The sequence below is a fragment of the Atractosteus spatula genome, chromosome 8, assembly GCF_055471065.1.
Source record: "Atractosteus spatula isolate fAtrSpa1 chromosome 8, fAtrSpa1.hap1, whole genome shotgun sequence".
Classification (NCBI taxonomy): domain Eukaryota; kingdom Metazoa; phylum Chordata; class Actinopteri; order Semionotiformes; family Lepisosteidae; genus Atractosteus; species Atractosteus spatula.
Window position 1 is genome coordinate 57840567 of NC_142713.1, and position 12739 is coordinate 57853305.

Consider the following 12739-nt stretch of genomic DNA (forward strand, 5'->3'; position numbering starts at 1 on the left):
CATGTACATAGTCCTATGGGCAAGAGTTAAAAGAATCAAGAAGTTGGTCTGGTTTTTAGCATCTTCTGCTTGGTATCATTGTATGTTGCATGGACTTCATAAACTCAAGAAACACAAGGCTGGTGGATCTGTCTTTTTTTCTTTTCCATGTGGCACTGAAAATTTCAGTTTTGCAGAACAAGATGGCATGAATTAATGAAGCAATTTCGGGAGTCAAGTGATGTTTCTTGTGGATTATATATTTTTGTCTCTCAAAGACATTCATCCTTTATGTAATGTACCAAAATCACACAAAAGAGACTGGTGAAAAATAGATGAGCACTAGAGGTGCTTTGTAATATACGGTAGGCAAAACGCAACTGAAAACCACCGCAAGGTTCTTTTGAGCTGTGAAAGAAACTGCGAGATCCGATACTCTCATCGCTACCAGTGTTTAACTGGTAGCTACAGCAGTGTGTCCTCCCTGCAGGCCGGGCCTACCCCTGACCGGTGTATCTTGTTACTGGTAATCCCTCTGTGTGAATGGAGTAATGCAGGTAGACAGGCACTCCTGCTGGCTAGGGACAGCACTAGGTGTTAATCCTTTTTCCATACTTCGCTCCCAAATGAGCAGTGATCACTTACCTGTCAAAGCATCATCGGTTTTCACAGTTCAGTTTTATTGCACATGATATTGGTTGCGTGTAACTTTCCCTTCACCCTGTGGGGTCTTTTCAGTGTTTGTGTGTAAACAAGAATTTTCACTTGGTAGAAATACGATGATTCATATCTCTGTTTTTCATTAGAACATAAGTTACAACTGAGTGGAGTATATTTTGCTCATCTTTAATTACGTTATTACTTTATTCATGATAATGCATGTTAGGTGTAGAAAAACCTGTTGGTGAAGGTTGTTATTCGATACCTAAGCAAATACAGCTGACCAGAAATTAAGGTTAATGTTTGTTAAGATTAGTACTATTAATAATATTGCTGCCTGCTGACTTGGATGGGCTCTACTTTTGCCCTGTGTTCATTTCCCAACGCTGGTCATGTGTCTAGAAACCTGAGGATACGTTACGCTGTTCAGGTAGAAGAGAAAGGAGTCTGCATTGAGTCAGGAGACTCACTGAGAGGCCAGGCAGAGAGAAATTATGGAAATGGCTTTGAAGCATGCCATTATTGTAAAATATTGTAAAATAGACTGTGCTGCAAATTGGGATAGTTTAGTTTTACACCGACAGTAGACGGGAATATTTTGAGTAGGCAAAGTAGTACATTGGAACACAGAACAGCAGGGTTTGCTTCAGGCTTGTATGATACAGTAAGGAAATGAAGACTGCATCGTTCTGAACGGTGTTTAGTCTTGCTGAAATATGTCAGCTATTTGTGGAAGGTAACAGCTGCAATGAAAATAGTTGTGTAAACTGATGAACAACAGGAGCTTCTCTTCCAAACCCACAGAAATGTAAAGTAAGAGTGGGTGTTTTTCTTCTGAAATAAAAACACAGCCTTTCCTAATTATATGAAATATAAAACCATGTAATCCCTCTGCGTAAACATAGCTTCCCACTCTAAAGACTGGCAGAGTAATGTAAACACTTTTGTTTCCTTGCCTAAAATACTTGGAGAGACTCCGTTGGTGGAAATAGCATCATGGAGGCTCAATAACCTACAGAAACTAAAATATTTAATAGCTTTAACAGCTTGAGGGAGGTAGGAGGTTATTTGTATTCTCATTCTTTACATTTTAAAGTGGAACTGCAGTGCTATTTTTATATTTCGGGGTTAGAAAGAATCAGCATTAATTCAAACCACAATAAAATGTACACCATAACATGTTAAATCTCCACTTTACACCACAAAATAGATTAAATTTCCAGGTATGCACAGCACCATGTTCTGTGATTCAGAACGAGGCAACAAAACTTCCCGTGACGTGAAGCAGCCCTATTGCATTGTAAACAAGCAGGCTTATGAAGACATCTCTTTAATTCAATAAAAATATTGCCTTCAACTTCAAGATGGTTTTGCTGGTAAATGGAACTTGTTAGCTCTGCATGCTCGTATATCTCATTGCATTAGTTATTGCAGTGACTAGAGAGCGGGAAGGGCCGCATCACGTCCCAATTCGTGGGATCTTGCACTTGGCGAGACCAGGGGTTTTCTGCAACACGGGGACTATCCAGTACTTTCACAACGTTCACGATTTTTTGCTTAATTCGGAATTTGTCAAATTTTTCTATAGTGTCAATGAGTTTATTTTGTTACCAAGCTTTAGTAACCAGTCTGAGAAATTGGGACTGCAGTTCCCTTTGAATTGCACTCAGTGCTTGAATGTGTTCTGTCTGTGGAGTCACACATGGGCTGGTCAGAGAGGAATTTACTGCACAATGACGGAGTCTCCAACTCGCGAAGCTGGAACTCGAGACATGCAGAATTGAGGTTCTTTCTATTCATTTTTCTGCTCTTGTGATGAGTTTTGGGGGAATGTTAGCTTTAGTCAACTTTAGCGGCATTTTCCAAAATGCTCAGTAGTAAAACAAGATGGAAGGAGTGCTTGAACTTGCACTTCAAAAGCCTTTACTAATTTCATATGGTATTTGTTATTGATGTCTGGGATAGGAGCTAAAATAGTAGTCTACTACTGTGTGAAAAACATGCTTCCAGAATACTGTTTCTTCAGTAACCTTATAATAGTACCACAGAAGGAATCTTATAAGGTCCACACAGTTTTACTGATCCTAATCTTTGAGCTCCATTTAATTTTACTGCTATATTCTTGTCTATAATATATCTTCCTGCCACTTTTCATAATGAGGAAAGTCTAAGTAAAGCTCTTGGCAAAAATAACTGAGATTTTATTTGTTTTTAATCCAGCATTAAAGCTTGAAAGAACTACAGTGCCACCAAAGTCCTCTATTGGACCAGTTTCCATGGATACTTGGTTTTCTGTCTCTGTATTTTGGCTCCTGGTTCGTTATTCATACTGAACACTAAGAAAATGTTATAGTGAAACTGTTGCCAAAAACCGAGCTGCTATCATGCTGTGAAGGAGCTGGACACAATGATTCTCTGGTGGTAGAGGAGTGGAGAATGTTGGTTCAAAATGAGTTTACATTACATACATACCTTACAGAATGGCCTCAGTAAGGGGCCACCAGTTATTGACTGATGTGTCTAGTGAGTGCCAGGTGCCATTGGGACATTTTTGAAGTCTTTGATCAGCCGCTTCTTTGCAGACTATTTCCTATTTCATGTGGATCAGCTGTGTTTTTTAATCGGACTCTTTTTGTGTTTGTGGCGGATGAGTGGAGTTAAAGTTTAAGAGAATGTTATGAATGGGGAGATTTCTCACCCGCATTGAGTGTCTTCGTTACAATGTGATACACGTCTACCATTGACTTCTGTTCTGGTGACCACGTGATCAAGCTTTGGACAGTGGATTTCAGAGCAAACTGACTGAACTGAAACTGACTGTTCTGTATGTCTTTTTGTGTTCTGCAGGCTGGTGTGAAAGGCAAGTTGGGAAGACTCCTGGGAGTGTTTGAGGTGAATATCTGGTCATTTCCCTTCCACATCTTAGTAGATGCATCTTACAGCCGTACTATTTTAACAATGTTTGTGGGTTTCAAGTCCAGTAAATATATATTTACATTTTGTATTTCAAGCAGAATCAAGACAGGAAGCATAGAACATATGTATATGTTCTCACAGTGACGGAGACATTAGAAGACTGGGAGGATTCAGTCAATATTGGTAAGTTATTGCATTTACTTTTAAAATACTACAATACTACTCATTTATTAGATTGATGCTTTAATCCATAGAGACTTACATTTACACCCATTCCAACAGCTGAGCATTGCACTTGACATGAATCGTTCAAGAGTACAACAGCAGTGTCTCACATGATTTGTGTGCACAACCTGCCAGTTATAAGCACAGAGCTCTACCCACTGCTCCTCACGGCTGCCCCAGCCACTCAGTAATATTAGTAATATTACCTTTAATATTATAATAGTAACATTACCTTCTTTGATGTATGGAGTTCTCAGTCCATGTTCAGTTCTTCGGATGACTGCCAGAGCTACAGTTGTAGGCTCTGCTTCACCTTTTCCTAAGGCTTAAGGTGTTGGACTGGTGCCCATTCATCACTTGGAGTATGAACTTCTGACCTTTACGGAGTTGTGATTTTTAATCTCATGGTGCATCAACGCACTAAGCTGACCCTCCAGAAATACGCCTCCAATTGCAACCTCGTTGTGACCCGTTGTTTCATACCCAGTGTTGCACAGCTGCTTTAATTAAAGCTCCCTTCTGCTCAGCTGGGAGTCCTTCAAGGATTTTGGAAGGGACTTATGAAACACTTGGAATTCCCCCCCACACACACACCTCACACCACAACGAGAGTCCTTTTGTCTTTTCAAAGCTTCAGCTTGATTTCTCCGTGACAGTGCGCGTTCTGAAGATTAATAGCGTTTAAGAATCAAGACGTGTTTGAATGTGAAATGCCATTTAAGGAGGCATAAAGAGCAGGATATCGTAAGTGTGAAAGAAGCTTTTTATGTAAATGGCATCTTTGTTCTGCCCCATCTTTAGCTCAAAATATATAGTCTTGCTGACCTCCGAGGAAGCCCATGAATCTTTCACATGTTAACAATGAAGATAGCTAGATGCTGCCCCCCCAGAAAAACTTTAAAATGCAGAGAGAGCCGTGCACTGAATCAACACATCCCTTTGAAACTGTATACGACGGCTTTGAATACATCTCTGCCAAGTATATAAAAACAATCTCTGGAAGGCTGCAGTTATTTCCCCAGACAATCTGCTTAAGAATGCAGTTAATATTATTTTCTGATGGGTCGATAGGATTTTGAGACCAATTGTAAATGGGGAAACAGTAAAATCCTGTCTCTTCAAGAGCCTCCACTAGGTGCCATTATGTCTGTCAGCATCTCCTCTATGGCAACTGGAACATTTGCAGAAAAGATCATTTGCATGTACTCTGTTTATAATAATTTGTGTGCCACAATGTGGAGACACGCTTGGGTGTAACAGTAAAAGGGAATTTAAGTGTAAGTAATCATCAAAATGGGTCAAATAGCCTTTCTGTTATGTAACACTCAGTTTTATTGGGGTTTTTTACTATTAGTTTAAATAAGGAACATATTTTACTTTATTTACATTGTAAGGTCTTGTTTTGCTTTTGGGATCATTTTTCCCTGGGTTAAAATACACTTTTAATGATATCAGTCCCATCATTTTGGACACCACCTACGTGATTTAGATTATTGGTTGTCATCACCATGGCACGGTGGCGAAGTGGTTAGCATTGCTGCCTCACAGAACTGGGGCCCTGGGTTCATTTCTGGACCTGGGGTGCTATCTTTTAATTCATTGTTTTTCCCTGCATGTTCACATGAGTTTCCTTTGGGTGCTCTGCTTTCCCCCCCACCGTCCAAAAACATACTGATAGATAAACTAGTTTTTGGAAAGATTGGCCCTGGTGCGAGTGTAATGGACTGAGATGGACAGGATAGACTCCAGCTCCCCTGTGACCCTGAATTGGAACAAGCAGTTAGAAAATGGATGGTTGGATTGTCATATCAGTCAAGCTCATATTAATTATTAGGATTACCTTAATCTGGGAAACTGAAAACTGTTTCTGATTAAAATCTAGCACACCAGTGGGGGAACCAGCTGGTTCAGTTTAGCTAAGCAGATTCTCATGTCTTTAGAATGTCAAAGCCCTAAAAAGAACATTTCATGAACATCTGTGCAAAGGGTATAGCTGTAGGTTTTAGTAGCAGAAAAGGAGTTTCTCCGTTTAGCCCACATTTTAACATTAATAGGGCTTTTAATGCTGTTTGGCATTTACCATCAAGTAATCCAAAAAACAGAATACTGTATTCAGATGTATTGGTCCGGAACAGATGAGTAAAAATTTAAAAAGACCATTATAGGATTCCAGAACTTGGTAAACTGGTAAGGTGAAGAGTGTGTTATTAATTTAGAGGTTTCAATGGTTAAAGAAAGCAAAAACCTCATGCTTGCAGTTAAATTAAGGCCCTTGGATAAGGTTTAAGGTGAAGTGCACCTCACTGGAAAGGAATTTATTGTAGGAGCGTTAAACTTCAAACTTGTCTTTATAATGCCTATAAAAATCCTCATAAAAAAAGGATGTGGAGATATGAGCACATCAGCTAAAACAATGCAGTGCAAAGGATATGGGAGCTTCACATCTGTAACAGCTGGAATTTACCTGGGGGGGCAAGATTCTCTCTGAGGCTGTGGGGAAAAAAACTGCTATTGTGTTTTAAGACTCTAATGGTACTCTGTAATGGTACCTTAGGATTTGCTTAGGCAGTTTTGTTTACAGATCAGAATCATTTTGCATACAGTAACTATCTGCCCCAAGTTGACAATACTCAGTTTTCAAACCCTGTGTACTGTGAATGAGTGTAAAAACAAACTAGTTTCCTTATAACTGTTCATTTCCAGGTAGGCCATGACTTGGGGTTTGGCATCCCTATACTCATTTTCAGGGAATGCCAAGACAACAGCTATGCTTTTTACAATGTAGCATGTTTTTAAACCCCTCGATCAAGCAGGAACCTTGAAACAGGTACTCTGCTGCATATGTTGTGTCTGGGCGATCCTATTTCATTGTAGTTGTTTTTCACATTTCTTACGGCATGCCTGTCGAAAAGAAACTGCTTTTGCCGGCCAGTGTGACGTCAAACTGGCTGAGCTGGTGCCGTGCCGCAGGCGATCAGATTCAGCAAATGCATGCATGATGAAAATGGTGGGGGGGGGGGAGAAAGTCACAGAGGAAAGATGGATCGTTTTTAACAGAACCACAAAGTCAGCACACAGCTTAAGTGCACCTAAGCCCCAGCCAGTGAAGCTGAGTGTGACAGAGATAGTGCAGCGCCTGTGTCCTTCATACACTTGTGGAGGAAAGATCCTGTGTGTTCATCCAGGCAGGACTACACAATAGCTTGCCATGTTTCTTTCTTAAACGATTTACACAGGGCTAATTCAGTCAAGTGCTCTGAGGGGGTGGTATTCCTGTATTTTTCCATGATGTTCAAGATAAGATTGCTAATGTTTTTAAATATTGAGGGCTCTGAGACAGCAGCATCTAGTTTCCTGACTTTGCCTAGTCTGAAGACACCTCATTCTCTAGAAAGGTGGATCAAGATTGCACTTTCCTATTTTCTGTAAATGAAACGGTCATTTTTCAGTGCAGATTCACCTGAAATCGCAAGGTTTAAAAGACTGTTTCAAAGCAGCAAGCACAAAGACATGGTTTGGCATCACAGAGGTCATAGTCCAGCAGTTGTAAAATGGGGACTACCGTGGAGATAAAAGGTAAATTACATGGCAGCTCAGGGTTAAGGTACATTTGAGAATTAAGTTTTCATGATGCTTTTTTGCTTTATTATGAATTGTCCTTTCTGTTAAAGAAATGAAGATCAGATCCATTAAAAGAAAACAAGCAGAAACAGATTTGTAGTTTATCCTGAAGGCTTATACATTTTCTACATTTATTTTTTTTTAATTTAAAGCACAGTTTGAGCTATGTTTTTCTTTGCAGCTTCCTAACGAGATAAGTTGCCACTCCAGGTGTCATGTTACAGTGTCCCAGGAGATTTTGCTGAAGGCGTACCCAGAAAGCTGTATTAAGCAAGAGATTGGATTCACTTCTGTATTTAAGTGGACTTGATGTCCGTTCCTTGCCGCATCATTCCATGGACAAGGTGTCACAAATAACTGACATCATTCAAGATTGTGAAGCTGCCAAATGACATGGGATCATAGTAGCACTTTTCATATCTGCTCATTACATGTGGCAAAACATTTACTTTTCACCTGCGTGATCAAATGTTGAAAAGTCAACTGCTTTCAAAACATGGGCTGTATTACAGCATGCATTGCATCACTTGCTTAGTTATTCTTAACGCTGTGCTAGTGCTATTGAAACATCAAGTGAATTTGAAATGTACCACCCCAAGAATGGATCTTGATTAAGTATCAATTGTTATTATTATTATTAAAATTAAGAAATTACATTAAGTATGTATTGTGTTATTCATGTAATTTGTTAATTTTTCATTTTAGCTTTCACTGTGTTCTTACATCTAATTAATTGACTTTTTAATTCCTTTTGAACTGTTCGCAAACAAGTGAATCGTAATTCAAAACTAGCACTATTTGTAGATGCTCCCAAAAAAGGGCCAGTGATTCTACATGTTGGCGTCAGCAGTCCTGGGGCAACTGACTACCCAGCAGCACGCTTTCTGTATCAGAGAGAGGCTCAATCCTACTGGCTGAGTGCTTGACCTTTCACCCCTAACTAAACCCCTTTACACAGACTTGCAACTGAGAGATCTTCACAGATTTTTAGAAATACCATAGACTTTAATGCAGTGTGTATGTATGACCGAAAGTAGCTGGATTTCTTCAGGCTCTTGGATAGCCTGGTTTAATGTTGCGCTGTTTGCAGAAAGAGAAAAATATTTTGTATTTAATGTTTTGAGACTGCAGCTTTCATCTGATTAGTTAACGTGATGGCTATGTAACTATTAGAATCCCTACATGCTAATAGTCCAGTTTTAACTCTTTCAAAATAAAATATGGACAGCCTCTTGTCATGTAAAGATCCATGTTGTAATGCATGAATTATCTTAATATAAAGAAATTCCAGCTCATCCACAGAAAAAAAAACAGCGGCACAAAATACAAAAGATGAATAAGATTAAACTGAAAGCCACATCATAAAAATTAATGGCAATATAAAGAAAGCAGCTGTGTGACCGGATTGTCACAGTGTAATCTGCGTAAGTTATCTTACACAATCAAATATCTTTACGGCATTAACAGTGCTTTTCAACCCGACAAAACTGCCCTTCCCTAACAGGCTGTACAATACCTCAGCACTATCTTCACCGTGTGGCCATCACTGGTTACACAGCTTCAGGACAAATATAAAAATATGTCTATGCTCTGAAGGCATCTAGGGCACATCTAACAGCAGTAAGATTCATGTTTTTTTTTATCCTCCAAAAATTACGTCACTGAGAGAATGATCCTACAGGAACGAGAAAGCACGCAGCGATGGGTTATTCTGTGCAGAAGGTTACGGAAAACGTAGTTGCTTTCCAATTTTTTAAATGCCTGCCGTCAAAACAAAACAAGGGTTCTGTTTTTGTGAAAGCCCAAGGCTGCCGATCGTCATGATGAGTCTTTCCTGGTACTGAGCCAGAGATGCCTTCAGTTCACATTCTGCCAATTGCGGTTGACGTTGCTAGTTAAGGTCTGTTGTCTGGTGGGTTGTATTGCCAAGACCAGCTGCCAGCCTACTCAGCCAAATGTGGCCTAGGAACATGGCCTGTGAATCCCATATGCTCAGTGTTCCCAGTGGCGGTCCGGCCTGCTCTATTCCGAGGTGCGCTGCCACTCTTTTCTCACGAGCTGTCTTCTGCCTTGCAGGTCGGAAGCGGGAGTGGTTCAAAATCGAGGAGGCGATTCGAATCCTGCAGTGTCACAAACCGGTCCACGCCGAGTACCTGGAAAAACTGAAACGCAGCTGCTCCCCAAAAAACGCCAACTCCATGCTTCCCTCTCTTCCCGACAACTCGACCCTGTACGTGAATTCCCCACAGACTCCTGGGCTTTCCTCCTCGCGGAGATAGAAGGACGTGGCTGAGCTGGGATTCTCATGTAAAATGTATCTGTAAAAAAAAAAACAAAAACAAAATCACAATGAACAAACACATTTGCATGAGCTCTTGCAGTGTTGACACTAATTTTTATATACATATGAATATGTAATTTTTACTACACAACTTCAACAAACCAAAGCCATAGCTGGAATTTTGTTATTGATCTTCTGTTAAGGATGCCTTAAATGGCCTTTTTAATCTGTGCTTTTGAGGGATTTGTTTTCCATTCCCCCCCAACATATTTTACAGTACTGCCTTCCCAAGACCTGCACAGTGATGATCTCGCATTCTGGAGAAATTAGACTGTGATTTCCAAAAAGCAGGGGGTGTTTATGATGTGAATGGCCAAATGGCACTGCTAGTGGTGCCTCGAATAAATAGAATTAAATGTACTTTTAAGAAAGAATATTAGATCGGATTGTGTTGTGTGGACTTCTAAAAAGAATGTATAAATTTGCAAACCAGTGAACCTTAATGCTCTGTAAAAACTCCATTATATATGCTCCCTCTTCTCCTATAATGGATTTGAGAGAGATTTCTGGGTACTGCAGACTTTTCTCCGAAGAGAGGCCAAGGCCATGTATGAACACTCTGGAGTATATCTGAAGGTAATAAAAGCTGTATTTGTGAATTTGTAAGGCAGGCGCGTAGTGAGGATGATGGTAAGTGTTGCATTATTTAAGAAAATGGGGTTCAGAATAGACTCTTGTGTCTTTGACAATGTTTTAAGTGGAGTTCTGTTTTAAACGCTGATAAAGATAAATGTAACGTGATCTTACACGTTAAAATGCTCCTTATTGAAGCTCCAAAAGCAGCAGGTCGGTAAATGCTGGATATCAAATGGCCAGATTCTCCTCCTTTTTTCTAAGAACTTTCAAAATGTCACTCTTCATGTTGACAGATTACCTCAGCATGACAGGCGATTGCAAACTAGTTTTACATGTCTTGGGCACAAAAAGGTACAGTGAAACCACATTTAAGATTGTACCCGATTGCGCGGCAGAGTGTGTAGACAGAAAAACAGACTTGTGTGGAAACGGTGGACAGGGGTCACTGCGGTTGACCAAATAAGAGAAACTGCTTTAAAATGAGTCCCATGTTCGACGGCTTTGTGTGTTTCTCCATATCTCGTACCGCTAAAAACAAGCCCTGTGGTACTTACCAAAACAAAAATAAGATAAGAATTTCTTGTCCACTGAGGGAATTTTTTTATGGACACCCAGCACTCCTGTACATTTAAATAGAATGCAAACAAAAAAATAAGAAAATAAAAAAACATTACACATTATTCTATTACAAAAAATAAGAAGAACGTGATGCAGAAAACCCCCAGTTTGGGAGCCACTGTAGTGAGGAGAAACACGACCTGGAGTTTTTGCCTCTTGCTTTCTCAACAGTAACCAGAAGAGCCAGAGGGCAGTAGAGCTTTGCAAATACTTATTTCCTCAAGTGAACAAGAGAATAACTGTGACAATCAAATTGAAATTATTTGACCCCCCCTTATCGATCAAGCTGTATCCCCCAGGACTGCTGTGCCCCAAAGCTCGGCGGAGTCTGAGGCAGGTAGTGGCTGGTGCTCCCCGTCTCCTGGATGAGAGAGGCAGGGGCCAGGCAGTGCATCCTGAAGCACTTGAATACAGGGCCTCATCTACCTTTCAAATGCACTCAGAGTTTTTATAAACGGAACAAGTTACCACAAATCTCGGTTTCTAGCGCATCCCCCAATCGCACACCATTATGCAGTGGCCGATGCGCATTGCAAAGGTTTGTAAATATTTTTAAAAACGGAATTTAAAAATTCTGTTTTTTTTAAAGGCTCGGTGTGGTTTTTACCGTAATACAAATGTAATGACTAGATTTTTTTTTCCTTTGTCCTTTCATTTTTTTTCTATTATTTTTTTTTCTATTAATGGGGTATTTTGCATAGGAAGTGCTGCTGTAAATAAATATTTTCTTCTGGCTAGTGTTACTTTGAGTGATGTGCCACAACAAAGGGGCTGGGGGGGACGTGGCGTCGGCTGGTGTTTCCCCACACTTGGCCGGTTTCAAAGCTCACCCTTGGCCTTCACCATGTCCGGATGTTTGTGTTTTTTCGTACGAGCTGCATATTTTGTCTGCGAGTGTGTGTGTGTGTGTGTATGTGAAAGGCAAAGTGTTTCTCCAAGTGTGGTGGTCAGTCAGTATAAAATGCACAGAACTGAAAATAAGGAATTCTGCCCATAAACCAAAAGGTCTCTAGTCCCAGTTCGTTTTGTATTGCTGTCGGTGAATTATTTTGACAATTTTTGTCCCTCGACAGCATTTCCATGAGTCATTCTCTTTCTGTGGGGTGGTGGGTGGTGTTCAGAAATGTGGATCTGGAGAGCACAGCGGTAGGCATGATTATTGGAGAATCGGATACAAACTTCTGATGTTCGTCTGAAAACTGCAAGTTTGCTTCATAGTCTTGCTTTTGACTTGTTTTAAATGTTCAAAAACCCGTTTTGTGTTTTGTTTCGTTAGAATGAGTATTGTTGAATAACGGCGATACCTTCATAATGTCCTTGTGTACGCTCTCGGCACGAATATTGTACGGCAGTGATTGTGTGGGTGTTGTGGGGTGTGCCCAATGGGGGGCACCTTCCGGCCCCTCTCCTGGACAAGACAGCACATGGAGGCGATTCCGCGTCATCGGGGCAACCAATCCGGTGGTTGTTTTGTGTTATTTTTTTTTAAATGCCATGTATAGAATTATTTAAAATTAAACTTTCAGCAGTTAGTTTATAACTGTTTCATGTTTGTTTGTTTTTTTAATCTGCAAATAAAAAAAAGAGGGAAAAGTCCAATACTGTCTTATCGATCAGTATGCTGATGATTTCATATGTACACCTTACTTGCATGTATATCGTGTGAACATCATGGCATGTATTTCATTGACGGTACAAAACCTGAACTGTCAGTCTGTGTGTTATACTAAAAAGTCTATATGAGTTGATTTCTTTTCAAGCTCATTTGTGTAACTAGGTAATGCTGAAAGGTTCTTAAACTAC

The 12739-nt window shown here is 40.1% G+C and overlaps 1 protein-coding gene across 2 annotated transcripts in view; it reads left to right on the plus strand.

The window, feature by feature from the left end:
• Nucleotides 1-12471, plus strand: part of LOC148829905 (diphosphoinositol polyphosphate phosphohydrolase NUDT4B) — a 43803-nt gene extending 31332 nt beyond the window's left edge. Inside the window, exons 3-5 of one of the 2 annotated variants that reach the window (XM_088923015.1) lie at nt 3487-3531; nt 3654-3738; nt 9478-12471. In XM_088923015.1, coding sequence (XP_088779141.1) covers nt 3487-3531; nt 3654-3738; nt 9478-9680 — 333 coding nt within the window. In that variant the 3' untranslated portion in view covers nt 9681-12471. Of the gene's footprint in view, nt 1-3486; nt 3532-3650; nt 3739-9477 lie in introns of both variants that reach the window. The other variant, XM_088923014.1, reaches the window with a different exon arrangement.
• The last annotated feature ends 268 nt before the right edge of the window (nt 12472-12739 follow it).